At 55.9% G+C, this 26,679-nt stretch overlaps 1 protein-coding gene across 4 annotated transcripts in view; it reads left to right on the forward strand.

Annotated features, from left to right (window-relative positions):
* Nucleotides 1-26,679, forward strand: part of LOC134525610 (receptor-type tyrosine-protein phosphatase V-like) — a 42,611-nt gene extending 15,932 nt beyond the window's left edge. For 3 of the 4 annotated variants that reach the window (XM_063356612.1, XM_063356614.1, XM_063356615.1), the window contains 30 exons: nt 162-431; nt 995-1,264; nt 1,722-1,994; nt 2,298-2,570; nt 3,030-3,299; nt 3,697-3,969; nt 5,158-5,430; nt 5,952-6,224; nt 7,083-7,352; nt 7,811-8,089; nt 8,329-8,463; nt 8,579-8,789; nt 12,031-12,157; nt 12,278-12,325; nt 12,656-12,853; nt 13,772-13,862; nt 14,388-14,464; nt 15,289-15,423; nt 15,999-16,121; nt 16,601-16,761; nt 17,169-17,304; nt 17,869-17,948; nt 19,675-19,762; nt 20,255-20,345; nt 21,016-21,092; nt 21,456-21,590; nt 22,121-22,243; nt 22,772-22,929; nt 23,567-23,702; nt 26,063-26,679. In XM_063356612.1, the coding sequence (XP_063212682.1) occupies nt 162-431; nt 995-1,264; nt 1,722-1,994; nt 2,298-2,570; nt 3,030-3,299; nt 3,697-3,969; nt 5,158-5,430; nt 5,952-6,224; nt 7,083-7,352; nt 7,811-8,089; nt 8,329-8,463; nt 8,579-8,789; nt 12,031-12,157; nt 12,278-12,325; nt 12,656-12,853; nt 13,772-13,862; nt 14,388-14,464; nt 15,289-15,423; nt 15,999-16,121; nt 16,601-16,761; nt 17,169-17,304; nt 17,869-17,948; nt 19,675-19,762; nt 20,255-20,345; nt 21,016-21,092; nt 21,456-21,590; nt 22,121-22,243; nt 22,772-22,929; nt 23,567-23,702; nt 26,063-26,122 (5,114 nt within the window). In that variant the 3' untranslated portion in view covers nt 26,123-26,679. Of the gene's footprint in view, nt 1-161; nt 432-994; nt 1,265-1,721; nt 1,995-2,297; nt 2,571-3,029; nt 3,300-3,696; nt 3,970-5,157; nt 5,431-5,951; nt 6,225-7,082; nt 7,353-7,810; nt 8,090-8,328; nt 8,464-8,578; nt 8,790-11,788; nt 11,857-12,030; nt 12,158-12,277; nt 12,326-12,655; nt 12,854-13,771; nt 13,863-14,387; nt 14,465-15,288; nt 15,424-15,998; nt 16,122-16,600; nt 16,762-17,168; nt 17,305-17,868; nt 17,949-19,674; nt 19,763-20,254; nt 20,346-21,015; nt 21,093-21,455; nt 21,591-22,120; nt 22,244-22,771; nt 22,930-23,566; nt 23,703-26,062 lie in introns of all 4 variants that reach the window. The other variant, XM_063356613.1, reaches the window with a different exon arrangement.

Consider the following 26,679-nt stretch of genomic DNA (forward strand, 5'->3'; position numbering starts at 1 on the left):
TCAGGCTGTTCTGGGGTTTGATATGCCAGGGCTGATTACCTGAGCCCAGCAGGGATGGGCGGTGAAGGGTGCCCAGGATGAGTGCGTGCAGGCCCCCACTCCACACTGCAGCAGCTCCACCACGACTGCCTCTCACCACCTGGATGTCTCTTCTCTCTCAGACCCCCTGGCTCCAGCTGGTGTGACCCTGACCAACACACGACGCCCACTGGGACTCGCCGCCTTTTGGGACAAGGCTGCTGGCGATGTGGACCAGTTCCACCTCCAGCTCTACAGCAAGAGCCATCCAGTGCAGAGGAACATCTCAGTGGGGCCAAACGCCCACAACTTCACTTTTCTGGGGCTGTCCCCTGGCATTCAGTACTTCCTGAAGGTGACCGTCCTCGCTGGCCCATACAGATCCTCGTCACACTTTGCCACTGAGTGGACATGTGAGTGAGAAGTGTCCCCAGCCTCCTGCAGGGACAGGGCATCCTAGCACTGTCTGCAAGACTGGCAGTGGCATGGACGTGTCTGAGCAGAGGGAGGGCTCCAGTGAGACCTGCCCCTGGGAATCAGAGCATGTGTCGTGAGTTAGGTGCTGTGTGCTGGCTTCTGGGCCGCAAAAGACCCTTTTCACCAGCCTAGGTTTTCCCAGGTCAAGCTGAACCTTCTGCCTAGACCACTTGTGGTCTCAAGGCCAGCCTGGAACTGGTGGGACAGGGATGGGAGAGAGGAAGAACAGGGACCCTTATGGGCTTGCTGCTCCCTGTCCATGCAGCAGAGCAGCCCACCAGAGAGCTGAGTGCTCTCTCTGCAGCACAGCACCTGCCTGCTGGCAGCACCCTGGGGATATGGACGGGCAACTTGTATGTCCCCCAGGACAACAGGGGAGCTGGCAGTCAGCAGCCACCACTTCTCCTTTAGTCCTGTGCAGAGGTGCAGGCTGTGTCCTGGCTTCTCCAGTTGCTTTCCTCCACCATCTCATGTAACTCCATGCTGTGTTTCCCCCTAGATCCACTGTCTCTGGCTAACGTGAGTGTACAGCCTGGCCGGAGACCTCAGGAGCTACACGTGAGCTGGGTGGAGTCAGGCGGTGGCAGAGACCACTTGGTACAGCTCTCGGTAGCTGAGTCCCTGTCCATCATAAGGAATGTGTCTGTCCCTCGTGGAGTCACCCAGCTTGACCTGGAGGGGCTGGTGCCAGGGTCCCGATACCGTGTGGAGATCATTTCTCAGGCTGGGCCTCATCGCACCTCCTCTCAGACTGCCATCGGCTACACTGGTAGGAACGTAGCTCCACTGCACCCATCCCCATCCCTGGGACCCAGCCTGGCTCTGACCTGGTGAGGGGCTGGGGACCAAGAGGGAGTCCCAGGGCTGTTCTGCAGGAGGGCCCTGAGACCATGTCCCTGCAACCCCACTGGTGCCTGTCTCCTACTCAGGATGCTGGCTCTCTTGTTGGGACCCTCGCTCATCCTGAGCCCAGCAGCCCAATGGGGCATGCTGTGAGCCTGCCCCAGCACTGTGGGACAAGGGGGTCTCGGGCTGTGGTGGTGGTGCACCATTATCAGCTAGGACACAGGGAGCAGCATTGATCTGGGAGCAACCTGCTGCTTTCAGCAGTCTTTAGGCAGCGTGTTAGATGCTCACAGTCCTGCAGCTCCTGGCTTCATTCCCAAACTAGAGTCAGTCCTGAGCATCCCAGGTTTGTCCCCTGTAACTCTGTTTCTCTCCCACAGTCCCGCTACCTCCTCTTTCCCTGTCAGCAAGCCCTGTCCGTACTGCCCAGGCTCTGGCTGTGCACTGGGAGACCTCTCCTGGGCAGAGGGATGGATACTTGCTCAGCGTGCACGAGGAAGGTTCTTCTGCACCAGCGAGGAACCTGGAAGCAGGGAAAGACAGCACCAATGTCACCCTAACACAGCTGGAACCAGGAACTTGCTACCTTGTTGGGATCTGGGCAGTAGCTGGACCCTACCGCTCCCTCCCCAAGAACATCACCAGCTGCACAGGTGAGCATCCATCCACCCACCGGAGATTTGGGTGGGAGCACTGTGAAGAGCTCCAGAATGGGATGGGGATCAATGTTGGCACCCAGGGAGGGGAGAGGAGGGCACCCTGGCCTGGTTCCCAGTGATGCTGGTCTGCAGGCATCTGCTGCCTCTTGCAGCCGCCTTGCACCCTGTGGGCGCAGAGTGCTTGCTGGCCGGTTGTTGCTGGCTGCCTGGGGAAAGCAAGACTCCTCCCCAAAGACAGCTGCATGTTGAGAACTGGATCTTTTTCTCTCTGATTCATGCGTCTGTCTTTCCTCGCAGTTCCTGCTGCACCGACAAACTTGAGCCTTATCAACCCTGGCAGCTCCTCAGAGCTTTACACGTGCTGGAGCAAGCCCCCTGGCAGGAGGGATCACTACCGTGTTATTCTGTATAGCCTCAGCACCCAGAGTAGGGATCGGGTCCAGACTTTGAGTCCCGATGCCCAGAACATCACCTGGACTCACCTGGAGGCGGGCAGCAGGTTTGCTGTGCAGGTCACTGCTGTGAAAGGCTCGCTCAAAGCCTCCTCCACCAATGTCACCCAATGGACACGTGAGTCTGGTGGGTTGGGTTGGACACTCCACTCCACTGTGCTCCAGAGCCTCCGTCTGAGCCTTGCAGAGCACCCACCACCACCTTCCCCATCCCAAACCCTCCCGCTGTGTCCCCAGTTTCCACGCAGTTGTCCCACCTTTCTGCTCACTGTCCTCGCTCCTGCCCTGACACAGACCCAATTCTCCCTACCTATCTCAAAGGCTCTGGATGTCTCCCTGCCATGTCCAGCTGCAAACCCTGGGGATGCTGAGATCAGAGCCACATGCACTGCCTGCCCACTTGTCCCCGTGCTTCTCTCTGGGAGATTCTCTGGTGGCCATCCGGCCCACTGGGAGCTGGGGGCTGGAGTCCAGCACTGCCAGAGCACAAGGAACCACTGGGCAAAGCAGCCAGCTCATAGCACTGAGCAGCAAGTGGTGGCACGCGGGGGCTGACTGTCTCCCTCTTGCTTTCCAGATCCCTTGGCCCCTGCCAACCTCACCCTGGGCAGCCCCTCTGCCTCTGCGCTGCAGGCCTCCTGGGCAGCAACGGGGCGAGGAGCAGAAGGCTATGTGGTGGATGTCTATGACACAGCCTCCCGCAGTCGTGTTGGGCGCGTGGTGCTGAGTGGGGATGCCAGGAGTCACACCTTCCGAAACCTGAGCCCCGGCACCCGCTACAGCGTGGCAGTGAGGGCCACAGCTGGGCCTTTCCACACCAGCAGCCCCAACTTCACCCACTGCACACGTGAGTATGATGCTTTCCTTGCAGCCAGGTGTCCTCTACCAGATCTCCCCCTTCCCAGTTCAAATCATACTAGTGCAGCCAGATCCTGCCTTCCTCTTCCACCCATACAAGGGCACAGTGCCCGTGCCCTGCTGGATGCACCATGGGGACTCTGTGCATGACCCTCTGGCCTGACCACCCATGTCTCAGGTAGCCATCCACAGCCATCCACAGGCTCAGGCCGCACCAGGGAGGAGGAAATCCCTGGAGACAGCTGCCACAGAGTCAAGGGCAAAGCCAGCCCTCAGGACCTTGCAGGGCTGACCCACCTCCTGCAGCACAGGCTTGGCAAAGACATGGAGCACCTCCTTTCTTTCAGCCTGAACGTCTCCTGCAGTGACTCTTGTTTCCTCCCCAGGCCCACTGCCCCCGGCCGCCGTGCACTGGCTGAGCACGGGGCACCGTGACAGGCTGAGCGCGTCCTGGGGAGCCGCGGCCGGGGGGCGAGACAGCTACACACTGACCCTGTACCACGTGCGGCTGGGCACCGTGGTAGCTACAGTCTCACTCAGGAGAGACACCCACAACTTCACCTTCTTGGGCCTGACCCCAGGATATGAGTACTCCCTGGAGGCCAGTGCCACAGCTGGACCATACCACGCAGCGGCACCCAACATCAGTGCCTGGACACGTGAGTGCCTGGAGGAGTGTCCTTTGCAGAGGGGTGGGAGATGTTGCATCACTTTTTCTGGAAAAAAGACCACTGAGGGGGGATCTTATCAACGCTTATAAATCCTTAAAGGGTCAGTGTTAGGAGGATGGGGCCAGGCTCTTCTCAGTGGTGCCCAGGGACAGGACAAGGGGTAACGGGCAAAAACTTGGCCATAGGAAGTTCCATCTCAACATGAGGAGGAACTTCTTTGCTGTGAGGGTGGCAGAGCCCTGGCACAGGCTGCCCAGAGAGGTGGGGGAGTCTCCGTCTCTGGAGACATTCCAAACCCACCTGGATGCATTCCTGTGCCACCTGCTCTGGGTGACCCTGCTCTGGCAGGGGGTGGGACTGGGTGATCCCCAGAGGTCCCTTCCAGCCCCGGCCAGTCTGGGATTCTGTGTGATTCTGTGATTCACTGGTCAGTCCTGACAATGGCTGGGAGGTTTACAGGGGACTTGGTGCCTTCAGAGATGTGCACCCCCATGTGCATGGTGCAACATGCAGCAGTTAGTGCAGGGGCACAGTTACCCTCATGGGCACAACTGTAGACTCGCACAAGTGCATGCCGATGGCGTACACGGTTGCCCAGCTGTGCCTATGTGGGGACGTGCTCCTGCCCATGCTGCCCCATCTCCCTGTATACAGGAGGACTCGCGCCCTTGCTGAGTCTCTTCTAAGCAGGTAGAAACCACATTACCATGAAGGTTCATTAAATGAATCAGTGTAGTACAGGAAGAGGCTAATCCACAGTCCTCCCAGGAGAACTGGTCTTCGCTCTGGAGATGAACTAGCCTAGCACTACTCTCCACCCAGAAAGGTTTTAGGGCTGGACAGAGTATGGATGCTGTGCCAGCTCTGCCCAGGCAGCTGCAGGCCAGCTGGGTGCTGGAGGACGCATGTGCAAAGGTGCTCCAGCGAGGCTATGGGGGATGAGGGTGATCTGAATGAAGAAGGGTTGGCATGTGAAGGACCACAAAGGTTGAGCAGCATTAAAAGTGAGGTGGGATGGGGACAGGAAAGAGAAAAGGGAGGAAGAGGAGGTGACAGAGGGAGTCTACAAGTCCCAGCCTTCAGGTAGCATCTGTCCTGCTGCACAATGTCCCATCAAGTGTCTGTTTCCATCTGCACGGTCTCTGGTCCCTAACATCAGGTCTGGTGACTCCCCAGGCCCGCTGCCCCCAGCCACTGTGCGCTTGCTGAGCACGGGGCACCCCAACAGGCTGAGCGCATCCTGGGGAGCTGCGGCTGGGGGGCGAGATGGCTACACACTAACCCTGTACCACGCGCGGCTGGGCACCGTGGCAGCTGCGACCTCGCTTGGAGGAGACAGCCACAACTTCACCTTCACGGGACTGGCCCCAGGAAGCAAGTACGTGCTGGAGGCGGTGTCCATGGCGGGGTCCTACCAGACACCTGCAGGGAATGTTAGCAACTGGACGTGTGAGTACCCTGATTTGAGGGCGATGTGTGTCTTTTTGGGCAGTCATGAAAGCTCATGACAAAGGACATGGCCCCACTGACCTTCATGGCAGACCCCAGCACTGCCTGAACCCAAGGGCACGTCAGTGCTGTGGCACTAAGCAGAGCTCTGTCCACCCTCACCATCGGCTCCACCAGCCTGGATTAGGCCAGCTGAAGCTCCGGGGGTTGTACTTCAGAGGAGAGGCACAGAGGAGGGAGCAGTCACCTTCCACTCCCCTCTACTAGCTGGCTGGGTGCTCCCTCCTCACCCATCTCTAGGTGTCTCGCTCCAGCTGGGACAGGGCTGTCTCTGCTCAGACAAGCACCACTTGAAGCTTCCAGAAGCTGCTTTTAGATGCCTCCAGGCCGGTGGATGCAGCCATCCATCCCAGACAAAGTGCCCTGTCCTGTATCATGCATCCCTTCTGATGACATTGCCAAGGTACCCAGGCACTGTCCTCAGACCCTTCACTGACATGTCTCCCATCCTGTCTCTCCAGATCCCCTGGCACCCCGTAACGTGTACATGACAAATCAGGGGTATCCCAACAGGCTGAGTGTGTCCTGGCGAGCCGAACCCCAAGGACAAGACAGTTACAGGCTTCTCCTGTACCATTCGGGATCAGGTATTGTGGCAGCCAATGTATCTGTTGGGAAAGGCACCAGCAAATTCACCTTTTCTGGCCTAGCTCCAGGACATAAATACCTGCTGGAAGTGGTGTCCACAGCAGGGCCCTACGCAGCCTCCGCAGGGAACATCAGCGACTGGACAAGTAAGTGGCAAGAGCTGGAGGCCCTTGCATCGTGCATGAGGCTCAGCCTTCCCCAGCACCTGCGGTGGGAAGGGGCAGGCACGTGGCTAGGACTGCTGCCTGGGGGCTGTGGGTACCACCATAGCAATGGGATCACGGGCTGTGCAAGGCCCTGGTGGAGGGGACAGCAGGGCGGTACTGCTGCCCATGAGACAGTCTGTCAGCCACGGTCGCTGTTTCAGGAGGCAGGGGCTCGTGGCCCCGCTGTTCACATAAGCTGGGCCCTCCGTGCGTGGGTGACTGAAAAAGAGCAAGGGATCCCATGGCAGCAGTGCTGCTCTGGCAGAGGACATCCACAGCCTGGGAGACCATGAGGCCTCACGGCCAGGGGGGGACACCCCACCATCCCCATCTCCCAGGCACTCAGAGAATTCCTGGCATGGGGGATAAGGGGAGGCTGGTTTTCTTTTTTTTTGTTGTTTAAGGAATGTGGAAATTGCAGATAAGCACAATAAGCCTTTTCATGTGCTTGTCCCTACAGTCCCTGCACTTTGCTTAGGGAATCCAGAGGTCTCTGCTCCCACGCTCAGCCCCTGGCAGGGTGCTGGGAGTCATGTGCAGAGCCCTTCGAGCAGGTCTCTAATGCAACTTGCTAATTAACAGGAGGAAGAACCCATCTCCTCGTGCTTCTCACTGTGCATGTCCTCAAATTGTCACTTAAAGGTCATTTCTGGTAGTGGCAGCCAGCATCTGCAGAAGTGTTATCACTGAACATAAGACGTTTCCTTGCATATTACCCATCTTCCAGTTGTATCTCTAGAGGATGGAAGAGAGTACATTCATGCCACTAACTCTCCCCTGGTGTGGTTTTCATTGTAGCCCCCGCAGTTCCCAAAAATCTCTCTGCGGTGGCTGAAGGGAACAACACGATGCTCATCTCCTGGGGCAGTGTCTCTGGACAGCAGGACGAGTGCCAGCTGTGGCTGCGGGATCCCAGGAACAGCACACTGCCCTGGCGGCACACTCTCGGCAGAGGGCAAGTCCAGCACGTCCTCCAGGGGCTGATCCCAGGGAGGAACTACTCTGTCTCCTTGAGCTGCGTGGCCGGGCCCTACTGGAGCAGCACCAAACCCTTGGCAGTGGCGATGGGTGGGTATGCACTGCCGTGGGGATGGGGCGAGTGCAGGCTGGAATGGGGACAAACACCTGGGTGGCCTCAAGACTGGATCAGCCCTTGGGGGTAAACAGAAGCATGGGAAGTCTTCATGGTGGGAGATAAGAAAAGCCAGTAAGGCGACCCTCTGGTAGCCATCAGCTCCGGAAGCTAGTCCTATCACAGAGATTCCCCATCACCTGTGGCGGTGAAGCAAAGAGGACTCTGCAGAGATCTCCACTGGTCTCCTTCTCCTATAAGACATCTGCTCAGGCCCTGAGCCATTTGCCTTGCCCTGCGGCGCTTGGCACAGAAGGCTCCCAGGTCACAGATGTCCAGCTCTGCTCCTCTCTCATTGGCCTGCAGACAGGGAATGGCTCTGGGCTGACGTGTGGACTGAGGTTGGGATTTCTCTGATCCAGTAAATTCAAAGCCTGACATATCTCCTCCACAGAGCCAAACCCGGTGGAGGATGTGCAATGCCTACCAGAGTCAAGGAGCCTTTACTTGAACTGGACCAGCTCTCCTGGAGATGTGGAGGCTTATGAGGTGGTGACAGAGAGACTCTCTGATGGACTTCCCACCTCCAAGTATGTCACGAGCACCCCTACGAGCGAGGCCAGTCTGGAGGGGCTGGGGCCAAACTCGTCGTACCGAATCATTGTGAGCACAGTGGGCATGAACACAATGAGGAGCCAGGCTGTGACTCTGCTCTGCAACACAACAGTGGAGGGTGAGTCCCCTTCTTTCCCACAACCTTGCCACAGACCCCAGGAGAAGACACACAGTGCTGCTAATTAGACCTGGGGACTCTTTCAGAAGCCTGTGAGCCCCGTGAGGTCCTGCACTGAACTGCAGCGGTTCAGGGCTCTGGGCGGTGATGCCGGGACCAGTGACAGGCTGGGCCATGTGTTGTGAGCCTGTGGGAGCAGGGACACGCTGACAGGCTGTGCTTGCTGATTCCTTTTCCAGCCTTACCTCCACCCCTGCGAGCAGACATCTTCCAGGTGGAGGCCAGCTCCACGGTTATCATTTCATCCGACCTGTTCAGCGAGGAGAATGGCCAGATCAAGTATTACGGTGTCGTTGCTACTACTAATGATTCATGTAAGTGAAACCCTGCACGTCCCCCGTCCCCCTCTGCAGCGGCTCCCTGGAGGGCAGCAGGTCCCCTGGACCTCACTTTGGGACTATCACTGTCACCTTGTACATTCCCCTTCAGTGCTGAGGCCCACCCAGGAAATCATGTCCAGCACATGGTACGACCACTATTACGGGACAGAGGACTCCTACCTGGCTGTGCTAATCCCCAATCCCTTCCATCCGAGCCCCAGGAGCTCCCCCGAAACCTGGCGAGTGCCAGTGGGAACAGAGGAGTGCGGCCAGTCCAGGGCAACGTGCAACGGGAAGCTGAAAGCCAACGAACAGTACAGGTGAGAGGTGTCAACATCCCTCCCGAGGGGAAGGGTCTGGAGGAGAAAAGGTGCCACCAGCTCCCTGTATGTCACCTCACCCTTGTACTCCCCAGACTCCCAGCAGCGGACCCCAGGGGTTGCTCCACCAAGCAGCGTTTGAGGGATGCAAGGGCTGGCATACTGGATAAAATCAGAGAGTGTAAGCGGGCAGGGAGAGGGAGAGCAGAAGTGAACGCTGAGGCTGACAGGGGCTGTACGTGCTGCTGTGGGAGCTGGGCAGTTGTCCACCTCCAGGGTAAGGACTAAAATGGATGCTGTCATTTGTAGGGCTTTTGCACTTGACTCAGAGCCACCTGCAGACTCAGAGAGTGCAAAAATGAAACCAATTCGGAAACATTAGTTCAAGTGGTGCCTGCACAGCTGGGGTCTCAAAGTTGAGAGTAGCAAACGCACGGGCTGAGGCCCAAGTTCCCCATGGGACACACACACGGAGCACAATGTTCATAAATTCAGAGTCTTATTTGGAAGTAAATAGAATCCAGGAACATGTATGTGCAAACGTACATATGTTGTTAAAGGGTAACTTTAAAATAGTTGATGGTAAAACAGGTTTTCTACTACGGAGAATCATATCTTTAGTCAGTCCCCTGTTAATTTAGCAGCTCGCAATTTCACCAAACAGGGACTGTATCCCCAGGCATTTCTCTGAAAAAGAATGTGGAAGGTTGTCCCATTTCAATTTAAAGAAACTTACAGCAGGGGTGGCTGAATTTATGAAAATTCTGATCCATGCGTGTGTCCCGTGGGGAACTTGGACCTCAGGCTGTGCATTTGCTACTGACCAAGGGGGGCTGACTAGTGATAGAAGTCGCTGAGAGTGTTGGGAAAAGAGAAAAAGACGGTGAGAGAGTGTGTGCAGGAGAGAGAGCTTCACCCTGAGAGTAAAGTGAGAATTAGAAACTTAAAACCCTTAAGTTTTGTGGTGAGAGGAGTCAAGGTCCCTGCTGTTGTGTTTGGACCTGCTGGCGCTCCTTCGTTCCCTTCTTTTCTGATTCACTCTCTTTACTTTTGGTCTGTGCAGACTCTGCACTCACAAGAAAAACTTACACTGATTCTTATGGAGCCATTTTAGATTTACACATGTTGCCAAACAGGGGCTCTTAACTCTGGCTGCTGCCTGGGGCAGCCCTGGCAGAGCACAGAGATTGGTGTTAACACTGGGCTGCGTCAGGGGAGCGGGAGATGACTGCTTCTCCTGGGAAAAAAAGGGAGTTTCCCTTGGAAATCCCACCCAGAGCAAGATCATCAAGAGCAAACAGCTCTTTGGGCTCTCCCTAGGTACTGCATTATCACGCCTGGCAGGAGAACTGCATGATGATGCATTCCCATCCCATGCCCACCACAGGTGGTGTGATCCCTGGGCTGGCATGGGGGAGTCTCCAATTGATTCAGAAGGTTTGAGATTGATTGCCCACCAAGCCCATCCGTTCTTTACTGCTAACACCCTCAGGCACGGCTGGGCATGGCCAGTGTGGCGGCAACACCGGACAGCCTGGGCACAAGCTGGGTCTGTGTTACAGCGCGTGGGATCAGACCCAGATCTGCCTGACCCATCGCTTGTAGCTTCCAGCAGCCTCGAGGGGATTCTAACAACAGCACGAACACCGCGGGGTACCCCTCCACCCCCCAAATTCTGTCCAGCCAGCCTGAGAGTGTGTATCTGACCTCCCCGTGGCCCAGCTGCCATTTTTACCCCAACATCGGCCTCCCACATGGGTAGCAGCTAGTTCAGAGCCATCAGGGTGTCATTAGCCCACCTACTGTGATTGAATAACATGTACTTAAGTGTCCGTTTACTCGGGACAAGAAGATCCTTTTCCACCTCTTCACAGCTTGCTTTCATTTTGGCTGCCCTAAACAACACGTATCCTCAGTACAGTGTGCTGCCTTCCCAGTTAATCATTAGCCGGGTGGTGAAAAGCAGATAGCCCTGACAGCCCATCTCCACTCTGGAAGCCAGCCCTTGTTTCCTGTCTTTCAGTGAGTTATTTATCCACAAGCCCTTATCTCTCATGCCGTGGCATCTGCAGCCTGTTTCCAAAGAGGTCTTTGCTCTGGCAGCCGGGTCTGGGTGCTGCCGGCGGGGACTGACCCTCCACAAACTCTTGGCTGCTAAAATCCAAAGCCATGTTTGAAAGCCTTAGCTTGCAGTTAGGGCACAAGAAGACCTACCCTTCCAAGCTACCATGCTCAGAAGGAAGTCCGCTCTGCGGGCAGGAGGATGTAGGGCAGATCTCCGCAGGGAAGAGGATGCACCAGCCCCTTCTGTGTGCATCAGGAAGGGTCTGGGCCAGGGCTCAGCCCTCCCAGCTGAGGTGCCCCTCTTTCAAGTAGTTACGTGGGCTCTGCGCCTTGGAGTGAACCCAGTTACTGGGTTGACAGGAACTAAGACAGTGACTCAACCCAACTTGATTTTCCCTACTTACTGTTGTCTTTCCCTATTTGTGCCCTATAAGAGGAGGAACTTTTTTACTTTGAGGGTGGCAGAGCCCTGGCACAGGCTGCCCAGAGAGGTGGTGGAGTCTCCCACTCTGGAGTCATTCCAAACCCGCCTGGACGCGTTCCTCTGTAACCTGCTCTGGGTGACCCTGCTGTGGCAGGGGGGCTGGACTAGATGATCTCCAGAGGTGCCTTCCAACCCTATGATTCTAAGAGAGCAGAAACTTACTGCTTGTCTCTGCAAATAATGCTTCGGAGGCGAGCTGTTTCCCATTTGTGCTTTCTGAGCATTTTCTCATCTTCTCCCAAGTGCAACAATCTTGTCCAAGAGACAGAAAAGGGAGGAAAGACCATTTCCACACATTCCCTAAATCCCTACCAGAAAACCAGCTTCTTCCAATACAGCATTTCAAAACCGAGGCAGCTGTCCTGTTCCTTTGGATCTCCCTGCTGCTGGCTGCATGGGTGCTGTGCTCAGTTCAGGCTGGCCCTGATGGCAGGACTCTGCTTTGCCCTAGGTTCAGCATCGCTGCCTTCACCAAATACGACCCGGTAGCCCCTGCAGTGACATTCACCATGTTCTCAGGTAAGGTGGAGAATGCCATTTTCCCTGCCTGGCTGTGTAGGTTAGAGATAATTAACAACCTGACAATGGCAAGCCAGAGGGAGATCATAGGCTGTAGCAAATATAATAAATAGAGTAAACACAGCCATTTACTGGCTCTTACTTCTCTCTGTTCTGTCTCTTTATTTATTCCAGCTGCTGGATCCGGTGCAGATGCAACTCCACTCTCCATGCCAATAATCGCTGGAATCATCGTGGGATTTCTCTTGACACTTGCAGCTGTTTTTGCTTTGGTCTACTGGAAACAGCTCAGAGCAAAGAGGTGAGAATGAGCCATCTCTTACCCGGTGGGTGCAGGCTGAGAAACCCAACCTTCAGTGCCAGGCCAGCATCTGTCCTGGCACTGCAGGGAAGAGTAACATCTCCCATGCTTTCGTTCTAGAATCAAGAAGAGCAGCCTGCCCCAGGAAATGGTGACCTACAGCTTGAGGTGAGTGCTGGAGTTTTCCCTCTCTGCATGTCCCCACTGCAGGTCCCAGAGTCCTTCACCTACTTCCTTTCTCATGATTTGGCTCAGGAAAGATACAACTCTATCTGCTTCAGTTATTTTTTAAATCTTAGGCTTTCCCATGTTCAGTAGTTATTGCCCGGCTCCATTCAAAGTCAATGCATTGTCCACACCTCCTCTGCAAGGCTTCTGCAGCAGGAGAATGTCCTCATCATCCTGAAATCCCTCCCAATATTTAAACAATGCTCTGTCGGACCCACTTCCCTGGGCAATAACGTGGGCTATAAACCATCCCTGTGTGTGTGCATCCAGGTACTGCAGGTCTCAAGGCTGGGCTGTCTCATTGGCCACCTGACTGGCCTGCCAGACCTCCCAATAGCTAAGGCAAGTTTTCCTCTGGACTTCATTTCATGCAGAAACGTCCATCGGCCAATTCCCATACAGAACTTCAAGCAGTACTATGAGATGAAGAGAGCAAGTGCTAACCACGCTTTTTTCCAGGAGTTTGAGGTGAGAAGGGACGGCTGCTAGAGATGACACTTAATTTCAGCTCTAGGTAGCTCATGTCCCAGCTTTTGGGTGGCCTGTATGGACTCCTCATCTCCAGGGACAGTAACCCATCCCTCTATCCATCCAACCACTCTACTAGGCAGTCTTAGAGGCCAAAGATTGAATGGACCAAGTGATCGGGCAATTCCTTTGCTCGAAACCTGTTTTGTTTAAGTTTGTTTAAGAAACACGTGTTGTCTGTGGTGTGAGGTGAGCTAGCACTGTCCACAGCTGCTGGTGGGCAAACCTAAGGGCCCCAGGCCTGGACTGGAAGCAAAGATACTGACTGCTGTTGCAATGAGATCCACCTTGACAGTGTTAGAAAAGAGCCTGCAGTCAAAAGGAAGGTCCAGGAGCACTCTCAGAGCTATAGACCCAGGCTGTGAGATTCACCTCAGGCCACCTTCACTGGCTCCCACTGCCAGCTGCAGGCTCTGAATTGTTCTGCTGCCAGCACCTTTGCAAGTCCCATCAGCAAATTCCAGCCCTCCTCAGATCACCCTTCTCTGGTCTTCTGAGTGAGAACAGAGGCAGAAGCAGCACAACATATTCCTGTTTTTGCAGCACAAGATGTTTCTGTTTTCTTAGCACAATATGTTCCAAGATTCCTGGTAGATTTCTGATAATGTTTTTTTTTTTTTCCCAGTACTTGAGCTTTTTTTCTTTTAAATACGAACAGTGCTGTTGGAAAATGCACTGGGAAAAGCTACCTGTGGCTCAGAGTTCACAGGCCATACTGAGGGGGGAGTAGAGCAGTTGCCTGCTTGTGGGTGACCCTCTTAAACCACCAGACAGAGCCATTGGCCATGAGCAGGGAGCTGGGTTGGCCAGGAGCTCTCCAGAGAGACGTTCGTGCTTATCTTCTGCCCTGTCCTACAGGAGCTGAAGGAAGTTGGGAAGGAGCAGCCAAAGGTGGAGGCTGAGCTACCAGCGAATGTCTCCAAGAACAGATATCCCCATGTGCTGCCCTGTAAGTGCTGCCTCCTCCCTCCTCCCCCTAGCATCCAGGGTGGGAGCTCACACTGCAGTGCACAGGGATGCAGTCGCTGCAGGGTTCACAGTGCCTGTCTCCTCTCCTGGGAGAAGAAGGAGTCTTGAAGTGGGCCTCAGTTTCCATTTTCCTGCTGAAGACTCAGGGCATAAGGGTTGAGCCAAGGCTGAGCCATCATCCTTCTCGGCTCCTCCAGGAGGCTGCTGCCCAGGGATGGGTCCCACTGGAGACCAAAGAGGGACCATGCGTGTCCCATGGCTTCTCCAATGAGCCTCATGATACCAGCTCTGCTTTCCTACCTCTCTGCTAACGCGGCTGGCAGGCAATGCACACCTCTCCAGGGAGAAGGTGCTCGGCCAAGCACAGAGCCTCACTGCTGGCTGCGTACATGGAGCTAGGGGAGCTGCTGGGGCTTCTCCTGATGTGCTACCCAGGTGAAGAGGACATGGCCATGTCCTGGGGAAGGGCTGCCTTGGGGGATCATGCGTGTATGGTCTCTTTCAGATGATCACTCTCGGGTCAAGCTAAGCCAACTGGGGGAGGATCCACACTCAGACTACATCAATGCCAACTTCATTCCTGTGAGTGCCCACTTGCCTTCCCCACAGAGACATGGGCACAGGGCATCATCAGAGAAACTCTGCCTGGACTGAGGTTGTGAGGGCTGGCGGGCAAGAGCTGCCACTGAAGCGGCAGCTGGCACAGACTGGCAAGGAGTTGGGTGTCCGGTGGAGATGCATAGTTGCCCTTTAGCAGGGGTTGATGGAGATCGTCAGATGGCAAGCGCTGTGAATGCAGAGGTGTGAGTGTGGGGACACTGGCCAGGCTTTCTGCTTTCTCCTTGAGCACTGTCTTCTTCCCATCCTCTCCCAGCTTACTGCCCCGTCTGTCTGTCTGCTCTTTCTCCTTCTGGTCTGTGCAGCTGCATTTGAACAACCCTGGAGCTGCGCCCACATCCCCCATCCGGGAGATTTTCCCAGGTAACAGGCAGGGCACACAGCATGCACGCGCGCGTGTGTGGATCCATGGGGCATGTGTGTGTCAAACGGGCAAAGAAGCAGCCCGAGACCTTGCACACTCACCCAACCTCCAGCAATGACTGGTGAGCACAAGAAAAACCCAGATCTGTCTTCCCCTGGTTAGGCTGAATGAGGAACTGCTTGGAGGGAAACAGCATGGGTCACCTCTTTATTCTAAATATGTAGAGAGCACGTGTTGTGCAGCATATGTTTCCTGTGAAATCAGCTGCTTCTGAGATCAGCTGCCTGGGAACCATGCCCTCCTGGGCTAAGGGCAATGGGCATTTCTCCCTCTACCACAAAAGCAGACCAGGCACTGACTGTCCCAGGGAAGGATCCACCTACATCAGCAACTTGCCAACTCCTCCTGTCTGCCTCTTGCTCAGGGCTATACATCCCAGCAGGAGTTCATTGCCACCCAGGGGCCCCTGAAGAAAACGATAGAGGACTTCTGGAGGCTGGTGTGGGAGCAGAATGTCTGCAACATCATCATGCTGACAGTGTGCATGGAGAACGGGCGGGTAGGTTGGCACCGACAGGCTTCCAAATGCTAGCCACAGCCAAGCCCAGACCTTGTTGTGTGAGCTGAGCCCAGGACTGGGTTTGCGCCCTCTGCCAACCCCTGCTCAGACGTGGCTCCAGGGTGAGCACGGGCTACACAGCTTCCTTGACAGGCAGTTTGAGGGGAAGAGGCTGATGTGTGCAGCTCAGCATTAGGTTGGCTTGGGAAGGGGCAGAAGTGGAGCTTAGCTGGAACCATGCCCATCACCCTCAGATATTTCTGCAGCGCCTGAAATTACCACTTCCTTCTGGATGAGACACCTCACATGGACTGTTTCTCCAGTCTCCAGGGATGATGCGACCCACACAGGTCCTTTTCTCTGGAGGAGGTTGAGATCCAAACAAAGGGGAGGTGGGGGAGTACTGTGCAAAGGTCCTGGTGGGAAGGAGAAGCACCCCTGCCTGCTCCCCAAGACCTGCTCTGGCTCTCCACGCAGCTGCTGTTCTCCAGATGCTCCCAGGAAGCTGGGAGGTCACCCAGCAGGACCTGGGCCCTCACTGGTCTCACTGGGACCCCATCTTATCTGTGCTCTAGGTTCTCTGTGATCACTACTGGCCATCTGAATCTGCCCCAGTCTCCTACGGGCAGGTCTGGGTGCACCTGCTGTCACAGAGCAGCTCCGAGGAGTGGACCATGCGCGAGTTCAAACTGTGGCACGTAAGAACCAAGAGGATGAACTCAGGGACATGTCAAGGGCTGGGGGTTTGCATGGGATGCAGTGGTGTTTCTCCTTGGTGGTGGTGGCATAATTTCCTTTCCCTGCCATTAGTGGGGTTCAAAGACCCAATCCCCTCTGGAGCAGTCTGTCACTGTCAGTGTGTATCACCCCTGTTGTTCACCCGTGCTATTTCCTTTCCACATCCCTGCTCTGGGACACAGCCTGCAGCTTCAAGGGCACGTTCCCCAGCAGTCAAAGGCAGGTTTTCTCCTCGCCACCTCCTTGCCTCACCACAGCATGGGACCATGGGGAAGGACAGGAGCAGGAGCCACAAGGCAGTGCAGAAGACCTGGCATTGGCTGTTCCTTGCAGCTGAGCCAGGTGTCCCCAAGTCCCCGGGTGCTCCCAGGGTTGCGGGGTGCATGCACGCCCCTGTCCCAGTGGGCTGCACGCTGATCACCAACATCCCCCCTGGCAGGAGGGTCTCCGGGTAGAGCGGCATGTGTCCCACCTGCACTACACAGCATGGCCCGACCACGGGATCCCAGAGTCCACAGCTTCCATTATGACCTTCAGAGAGCTGGTCCGGGAGCATATTCAGAGCACCAAGGATGCGGGGCCAACCCTCGTGCACTGCAGGTGAGACTCTCCACCAGGAGACGGCTTCTCCTCCAGGAGACGGAAGGTGATGATGGGAGAGGGCATGGGGGAGAAGGGTCCTGCTCGTGCACAAACTGGGAGGGAAAGCAGCTCTCGGGAGACACAGCTGGTCTGTAGATAGTCTCCTGCTTGGGCGTAGGGGATTGCAGGTCTGTTTGCAGCCTGCCCCCGCCATTCCCAGGGTACAGGGCAGCTGGAGATGGTCAGCACCAGCCCAAGGCAGTCTGAATGTCTCCTCAGCCCCATGCTGTGCTGGGACCAGTGCCCCAGCTTGCTGGGAGTGGTGCCTCGGGGTGCAGCGTAGGGGAGCCGTGTCTAGCATTGGGAGGGGAGCCCATGGGCTGTGGGCTCAGGCAACGCTTAACCCTTGCTGTCTGTGCTCTCAGCGCGGGGGTGGGCCGCACCGGCACCTTCATTGCACTGGACCGGCTGCTGCAGCAGATGAAGCAGGAGAAGGTTGTGGACACGTTTGGTGTTGTTTACACCTTGCGGATGAACCGTTACCTGATGATTCAGACACTGGTAAAACCTCTGCTCCCTCTTCCTCCAGGCCACTTGCTCCATGGCACAGAAGCTAGCCGGTCTGGCAGACAGATGAGCTGGGCAGACCCAGCACCTCCAGGCTGGTCCCCAACCTGCTTAAAGCAGCAGCTCAGCTGGAGTGGAAATTAACTCTTTCTGGGGGGGTCTCCAGCAGCTTTGTACCCTGCCAGGCCCACAGGAGCAACACACACAGTCTCAGAGTCCTACCAGGAGGCTCAGCAACACCCCAGAGCACTTAGGAACAGGATCAGGCCCTTTGCAGGCAATTCTTAACTCACACCATGTTGTCGGGCCGTGATGCTCCACAGGCGAGCTAATGTTTCTAGTAGTCAGGGTTGGGACAAAGTGTCAGTTCTACCCTTCAGGACAGACAGACCCAGGGGCTCTGAGATTGAAGTAGCCAGGGCCTTTTGGGCATGAATGTGGGGCTTTTGGGGCATGAATGTAGGACACCCTCTGCCCGCTTAGGCAGTGCCATTCCCACCCTTTCGTGCTGTCTGCGTGGTGCAATGCTCTACATTGCTCTCTGCCTTTGCCTTACAGTCCCAGTATATTTTCCTGCACAGCTGTATCCTGGACAAGATCTTAGAGGAACCACTTCTGGGTTTGTCAGGGACGGAGAGGTAAGGGCCTGCTGTGTTTTGCCTGCCGCTCTGCCCACTCTGACCCACAGCTCCTTCAGGCGGCGGGTCGGGATCCTGACCCCAGCTTGATCCTTGGCTCCAGGACAGAAGAATGGGAAGCCCGGCCAGCTGTCCCACCCAGTGTTTTGAGCAGGGGGCAGCCCTGGGCTGGTTGTTCCCTGCAGCATGGGGAGCCCAGCCCAGAACTAGGTGTGAGTTGCTGGGCATGCTGGGAGGGCTTGGGGGACCACATCCTCCTTTCTTACCGTGCCAGTCTTCTGGGCTACACCAATGCCAAAGAGATGCAGAGCTCTCTTGGGGAAGGCATTTCAATCAGCCCCTGGCTTCCCAGCCCACAGGGATGCCCTAGAGATGGGTTCAAACCGGAGGGGCTCATGGCAGCTGGGTGGCATTGGGATGTCCCTTCTAATGGAGACCAAGAGGACGGAGCAGGTTCAGGCTGGGCATGGCTTTGCCCACCTGCCTCATTGTCTCTGAGGCTACATCTGGAGGTCATGTATCTATGACCTTGATAAGGACAGAGAGTGTATCATCAGCAAGTTTGCAGATGACACGAAGCTAAGCGGGAGTGTTGATCTACATGAGGATAGGGAGGCTCTACAGAGAGACTTGGATAGGTTGGACCAATGGGCCAATGCTAACGGTATGAGCTTCAACAAGGCCAAGTGCCGGGTCCTGCACTTGGGCCACAACAACCCCATGCATCGCTACAGGCTCGGGGAAGTGTGGCTGGAGAGCTGCCTGGCAGAAAAGGACCTGGGGGTTCTAATTGACAAGCGGCTGAACATGAGCCAGCAGTGTGCCCGGGTGGCCAAGAGGGACAATGGCATCCTGGCTTGTATTAGAACTAGTGTGACCAGCAGGAGGAGGGAGGTGATTGTCCCTCTGTACTCAGCACTGGTGAGGCCACACCTTGAGTATTGTGTCCAGTTCTGGGCACCTCAATACGAGAGAGATCTCGAGGTGCTGGAGCGAGTGCAGAGGAGGGCAACGAAGCTGGTGAAGGGCCTGGAGAATAAATCCTACGAGGAGCTATTGAAGGAGCTGGGACTGTTTAGTTTGAGGAAGAGGAGGCTGAGGGGAGACCTCATCACTCTCTGCAACTACATGAAAGGACACTGTAGAGAGGTTGGTGCTGGTCTCTTCTCACAGGTCATTAGCGATAGAACAAGAGGAAATGGCTTCAAGCTGCAACAGGGTAGGTTTAGGCTGGACATTAGGAAAAAGTTCTTCACAGAAAGAGTGGTTAGACACTGGAATAGGCTGCCCAGGGAGGTGGTGGAGTCACCATCCCTGGATGTGTTTAAGACTTGTTTAGATGTGGTGTTAAGGGATATGGTATAAGGGAGAACTTTGTAGAGTGGAGATGATGGTTGGACTCGATGATCCCAAGGGTCTTTTCCAACCTAAATGATTCTATGATTCTATGATCTTATGGTCAAATTGTCTCCTAACTCATGCAGAATGGGATGCCCTTGTCCTTGCTGCATCTTGGGAATAGGCCCTGGGCTGTGCCACTCCTAAGACCTGCTTTTGTCTAGGGGAAAGGAGGTTGGCACGGGCCAGAGCTGGGCTGAGGACTCGTGAAGGCCCCAGCGTTTGAGGGGTGAAGGTCTGCCCGCAGCCCTGTCCACCTACTGCAGACATAGCCTGGATGCTGCTGAGTTTGCTCAACCTCACTCTTACGCCCAGTTTCTCTCCCCAGGTCCTGCCCCATCCCACTGAAAAGCTTTGCTCAGCACTATGCCCAGAAGGCGGCCAAGTCCCGTGTGGGCTTCCTGAGGGAGTACGAGGTGAGAGCTGTCCTGGGCAGGGTGCAGGGAGCACTGCCATGGCCGTATGCACTAGGGGAACATGGGGAGCAATTGCACCTGGTCAGGCTGGGGGGACACCCAAGAAGTGCCTCCTGAGTGGGTTCCATGCCCCAGTTTCCATGCGCCTGGCTGTCCTGGCAGTGTCTCCTCTCCATGGCGTGGCATCCCCAGGCACATAGCTCCCTCACGCATCCTGCACTCATCAGGGTCTGTCCATGACACCCTACTTTCCAGACCAAATGCATGGCAGGGACCTATCTGAACACCATTCTCCCACAGAGCGATGCAGCCATCTCCTGACAGAGCAGAGCAGATATGGCTGGTCACATAGCACCCTTGCTAAGGCTTCCACATGTGCAGCTGTAACCACGCCTCTGCTGAGGCCAGATGTCCTCAGGAGTCCCCACTTCCTCCTGCTCCTCCTGACCCTTCCCTGCTCACTGCTTCCTCCACTCTCTTTCACTCTGGCAGGCCCTCCTAGAGGCTGTCAAGGAAGAAGCCAGCTCTGCAACGTCATCTTCAGCCAACCAGCAGACACATCCTTCTTCCAGCATCCTCCCCTGTAAGTGCTGTGACACCTTGCATCCTCTTCCTTGTACCTGCCTGGAGCTAGGCTGGACCAGGGCCAGTGCTCCATAGTACGAGAAAATATTTTGACACACTGCAATGAGTCCACCAGAAGGCTACCAAGGTGTTTCGGGGGTGGAGCCCATCACGTATCGGACTGAGATAGGGTTTGTTCAACCTGGAGGAGAGAAGGCAAAGGGGAGATCTTATTTCTATCTTCAACTACCCGCTGGGAGGCTACAGTGAAAATGTAGTCTTCTCAGAGGTGCACCATGGAAGGGCAAGAGGCAATAGGGATGATTTGGAAGAGTAATCCAGCTCAGTATAAGGAAAAAAAGAGTTCCCACAAAGGTGGCCAAACACTGGAACGGGGTCCCAGAGCATCTGCAGGCTCTCCATCCTTGGAGATATGCAGATCTCCATTGGCCAAGACACTGACCAACCTGCACTACACATATCTGCTTTGAGTAGGAGACTGGGGTAGAGACCTGTCTTGAGGACCAATGTCCATGAGCTGAGCAAGAGCAGAGTGCAGCACCTTTACAGGGAAACGGTGAATGAGGGGGTTGGATCTGTGTGGCTGTGTGGAGTCTGGCAGTTGATCTGCAGGAGCTGTGTGAGCACAAGGCTGCCCTGGATCCCTCCATCTCCCCCATATTTTGCAGATGATCGCTCCAGAGTGAAGTTTTCCCTCCTGGAACAGGGTGCTTTCTCAGGTCTCCTGCAGGTGTGGCGTGTCCTGGTGAGTCTTATCTCCATCAGCAATACCCACACCTGTGCCTGGGTCCCACAGGCAGAAGGTGATGCTCCCCCTTCTTCATTGTGTCTCTGCTCCCTGCTGCCTGGTTCCTGCACTGCTCCACTGGTCACTGCTGCTGTGATCTTGTGTGGACAAGAGGGGACTGTGAGGACCGGGGATGTGTCTTCCCTTACCTGCTCAGTTTGGGCTCTCCTCGCTTCCCTCCCTCGCTGCTTTCTCCTTGCTTTGCTTCCTGACCTGCTGAGCTTCCCTTCTTTTCCTGGCCTCTCCTGCAGCCGCCTGGGCTGACAGAGTACCTGTACCATCCTCTCCAGCAGCAGAATGACGTTCTTGTTCCCCACCCAGGGCTGCAGCTCCAGCAGGGAGTATCTGGCTGTCCAGGGGCCTGACAAGTTGACCATGGAGGACTTCTGGACCCTGGTGTGGGAACAGGATATTCACACCATCCTAACACTTCTCCCATGGCAGGAGAAGGGAGAGGTAAGGTGCTGTGCCTGCCTGTGCTGTGGCAGGGCAGGGCTCTGTTTGATGGAGCTGGAAGGTAGCATAGCTCCAAAACTTGAACTCTCTTCGCTGCCTCCTGAAGATTGGGTGCAGATGCAGCCTAGCTAAAGCTGAACCTTTCCTGTGTCAAAGTCCTCCCATTGCTTGGTGTGGGAGACAGGTTCTGTCTGTCCACCATGCGGTCCGTGGCCCTGGACTCAGCTGGTACTCTTCAAGCTGCATCTTCATGGCACCCAAGGACTCCATGGCTCCTGTCTCTATCAATCCGAGGTGGAGAGTGTTTGCTGAGCAGATTCCCACTGCTAAGCAGCTCTGTGTTAACAGGGAAGCTGGCTGCAATCTGCTCTTTTTTCCAAAAACTCCCCCAGGATTTAGCTAGGGGACGAATTGACATGGAGTGATATCAGGGCTGCTTTTGTTCCAACCCCATCACAGACCCCTGTGATGGTGACGAATCTGAAATATGGCAACCGTCAACATGAAGCCAAATTTGCTGTTGTGCACAGGTCCCAAGTGAAGCGTGCTGGCCCCTGGAAGGAGACTCTCTCTGCACAAAGACGCTGACCATCCAGTGTGGCACAGAGAAGCTTGTCTCCGGATGGAGGTGTATCCAGCTCAAAATAAAACACGTACGTGTTGATGGGGCTGGCCTGGCTGCCACTGCCTGGGATGTTCTTCACTGCTAGCAAACAGGTCTGTAGGGGCAAGGGCTGAAAGGTCCGTGGAGACTTTTCTGAGGTGCAAGAGCAGAGTGCCAGCAGTCCACAAGCACAGGAGGGAATCTAGATTGCAACATCCACAAGAACATCTGCTGAGTGGACATAAGAGATGCATGGGAGAGGCTTGGGGGCTTCCCCCACCCCTTGCTGACCGGTCTTTCTGACCTTCTTTGAAAAGGCCCACACAGTTCTCAGTCTCCCTCTTGAGGGGGAGGTCAGGGTGCTGCGGGAAAGGAGGGCAGGTAGCCAGAGGCAACATAGCCACTGCAGAGGTGATGGGCAATGCCCCAGCAGAGTCTGCCTGGACAGCTTTACAGAAGCTAGCAGTTAGCTGAGGAAAGCATCTGACAGCCGAAGGATTGGAGAGCTGGGACCGTTCTGCATCCAAACTCACCCATCCCTCCCCAACAGCCGTGTCAACTCTTTATGTCTCACCAGGAGAAGAAAGCAAAGGAGAGGCAGGTACAGCAGTTCCTATACACGCTCTGGAGCAGCAAGAAACAGCCAGATGTCCAGAGCCTGGTGGAGCTCCTCACAACTGTCAGACGGTGCATGCCCTACCGAAAGAGAGCCGGTCCTCTCCTGCTGCACTGCAGGTATATCATGTTACTTCTCTGGCCATGGGCAGCCTCCCAGAACTGGTACCCAGCAGGATTCACAGTGCCTTAGCATGGCCACCAGCAAGTCTGCGCCCTCCACCAAGGACACCAAGGTTTTGGGGCATGTTGAGAGTAGGTCCATGGGAGACAGGGATGCTCTGAGCTTGGGAGGTCAGATGAAGCAGTGCTCTGCCAAGGGCATGGGAGAAGCTGGGGGGCAAACAGGGCAAGTGTGGATGGAGCAGGCATTCCTGGGCAGAGATGCCCGGGCGATCCCTGGACTGATTGCTAGGATCCGGGGAGCAGCCCTGACGTCCTTGTCTGCTTGCAGCCAGGGAGAGCTCACAGTCCCACAGGAGTCAACACAGCCGGTGCCTCAGCAGAGCTGCTTGGGTGAGGGATGCACAGCTTGGCAGGGCAGGGAGGGCAGGCTGGGTCTCCAGGCTCCTTCAACAGGCACTTTGCGGTTCCATCCCTCTGGTCAGCACAGGGCTTCCTAACTTCCTAACCAGTGCTCACAGTCCCCTAACCTCACCATAATCAGTTGCCTTTGACTTCTTGGGCTGGTGCCCACTTCCAAAGAGGTTTAGCTCAGCCTGGCCTGGCATCAAGGACCCTCCCTTGTCCCTTGCAGCGGTGGCATGAGCCAAATGGGGATGCTGATCTCCTTGGATTGCCTGTTGCACCAGATGAAAACGGAGAGAATTGTGGATGTCTACGGGGTGACCCTCCAGCTGGCAAGAAGCTGCTGTCTCATGACCCCGACTCTGGTAGGTGGGAAGGAGGAAGGGTGGTGGGCTGGGCAGAATAGGACATTCATGCTGAGCTGCCTGCAGCTGGCAGCATGCTGCCCGCTCCTCGGGTGCTACCTGGAATCCCATCCAGTATATGCAGGGATTTATTCTGTGCTTCCTCTGCCAGCCACCGAGGGCTAAGGACACTGTCTTTTCCCAGGGAAGCACTTTCCATCACCTCGGTTCTAGAGTTAAAACAGGTTAAATTGCATGTGAGCTCACGGGAAATGCACGGCACTCTTCCCATTCTGCCCTGGAAAGCATGAAGCACTGTTTTCATCCTACATGACAAACCTGTCTGCTCACGCTAGTCTCTGGACATGGCTGTCAGCCTGGGTACCCAGAATCTGCTGGGTTTCTCCTTGTCTGGTGCCTTTCCCTGCCTCATCCCCCACACCCAGAGCCTGTTCCCAGCCCCTGACAGAGCTGGGGCCGTGTGGGCTGTGGCATTGTCTGGTGGTGCCGCAGCCATGCCCTGCCGTGCCATGCCAGCCCAGCCCAGCCTCGCAGGCCACCACAGTGCGGCTCCTGATGGGCGCTGGCGGCACAGATGCCCTCTGGACGGCGCTTTCATTTGCTACAACCGCTGAACGAGCTGATGCAGCATCCCTGGAAACCCTGCCCACAAGGGGACAGCAGAATTAGGGCAGATCTCTCTGGGGCTTCCCAGCTGCAGAGCCGCCTGCAAGAAGCTAATCGCATTCTTAATTAATGTGAACCATGCGCATGGTGGGAGCCAGAGGAGGGCAAGGCACCCGCTGCCCCTGCTTCAGAGCTCCTTTGTATTTCAGCAGTGGTCTTGCCGAGCAGAGACACAATGTGCCCATAAAGGCACAGCAAGCACCGATCAAAAGCTGCTGCCCCACTGAGGGGGGGGCAGCAGAGGCAGATGCTTCCCCACCTTGCCGCAAGCAGTGGTCGCTCTGATCCCAGCACGGCCAGCGAAGCACAGGCAGGGGTGCCCTCCAGCCCCACGCCAATGACATGTGGCTGCCAGCCTCCTCCATCACTGCGGGGTCTTGCCAGGACCCCTTTATCTCTGGCGGGGGCACACTGCTGTCGTGCTGGGGGCATCAGCTGATTTTTAGGGGGGTTTAGTACCAAACAAGGGGAGAAAATGAACCTTTGAGGGATTGTCCATGGATAACCTCTGGGTATTTAAGTACGCCCAGCTCCGGCACGGCGCGTGTCTCTGGGGATGTGCTCTTGCATTTGGCCAGGCGTTGAGTGTGCCTGGTCTGAAGTCAATCCTGGGCTGTCACTCCGGATTTCACAATCGGGCCAGGCTCATTGAAAACATGCTCTGGTGACCTGGAACCGCAGCCATTGTGTGATCTATGGCTTTCCCGGCCCTTCAGTGGGGCTAAACCCACCGCCGGCAGGGGAGGAGGCTCCTCGTGACTTGCAGCTTAGCCAGCGCATTAGTGAGCTGTTTGGAGGCCCCTCTGTCAAGTCCCTAATCCTGCTTTCCTGGCTACCATGTGATTTCAACCCACAGCATTTGTAGGCTGGCCCTGCTCTTCAGCTTTGTGCATGGTGTACAACCTTGTTTACCTTTCCCACACCTTGCCTTTCCCGGAGCCCTGCCATGACGGTGGTCAGTCCTGGGTGTTTTGTAGCCTAGCACCATTTTGGACCAGCCTGGCATGTGAGCAGAACCCCATAGCAAATCCACACTGGACTTGAGACCTCTGGACCCACATTTGGTGCTGATGAATCATTTTGGTGATCTTAAAATAGAGAAATGATGCAACTGGACTAAAACTACCCAGATCTTGTTGTCTACCTCTGAGGGCTTGCAGAGACGTACCCTGATGTGCTGTCAGCTCTCGACTCAGGTACACTGAGACTACCACCAAGGGAAACTCCTGCTCCAGAGGTCTTCCCTCCTGGCCTCAGGTCACTGCCAGGTCCTGTGCACTCCAGCAGGGTACAGCTTTCCCTCTCAACGCTCTGCACCATCACTGGAGTTGCTCTACGGTTTTGTTTTGGATGCAAACACCATGGCACAGCCAAAAGCTGCCAGGACGCTTTGAGGAAGTCAGATGGTATTGTTCCTCTCATGCCACAGTGCAATTTGCCTTCAGGTGTTACGAGTGGGGAGGATGAAGCAGAAGAAAAAAAAACATGGTGCGACTACAGCTTCGGGCCTGATTCTTCCTTTCTGGGCAACTCTGATGACACAGGACAAACATGGGCCACTTGGGACAGCAAATCCTACTTTGCCATCAGACACTGTTAGATAATTAGGACCTTTTAAGGCAAATTGCAGGGTTAGTCCTGCAACTAAGTCTCTCTCAGAAACCTGACTCCAGATACCCCTTTCTCTTTTGCAGGACCAGTACGTGTTCCTGTACACCTGCATCCAGGACATCATTGCTCAGAAACAGCCCTAACACGGCTCGGCGCTTCCTGGCACCGTCCTGCCCTCCGCCTCCGCGGGGCCCCATCCGGAGCCAGGAGCTGGGGTGAGAGCACCGTGGGCCTCCTGGCAGAGAGCATGCCCTGCAGTGTGGGGGGACCCACCCCAGCGCTGCCACCAACGCCTCCCACACGCCGTTAGCAGCGATGTGGGGTCTCCTGAGCTGTCCTGCCATGCACTGCTGCAGCCCCGCGGTGCAGACACGGTGAGGGGCTGGGCAGAATGTTCCCCTGCTTTGACCATCTCCTGGGATTCCTGGTGCCTGGAAGGTTTGTTAACCCCACTGCAGTAGGCAGCACCAGCTGTGGGGGCCGTGCCCCTCAGCACAGAAGGGGCAGCCCTGGGCTCGCTCCCGGACAGCCCCGGCACCTACAGGCTGCTCGGGTCTGACACGAGTGCTGGGCACCACGGTCTCTGTGTGACCACAGGCATGAGGCGCGCTGAGGACTCGGACACCGCTGTGGAGCGCGGTGGGAGCTGGCTTGTCTCCGCTGGTGGATCAGTCTTAGGTACAAACAATAAACAGCCCTA

The sequence above is a fragment of the Chroicocephalus ridibundus genome, chromosome 20 (genome assembly GCF_963924245.1).
Source record: "Chroicocephalus ridibundus chromosome 20, bChrRid1.1, whole genome shotgun sequence".
In the NCBI taxonomy this organism is placed as follows: Eukaryota; Metazoa; Chordata; class Aves; order Charadriiformes; family Laridae; genus Chroicocephalus; species Chroicocephalus ridibundus.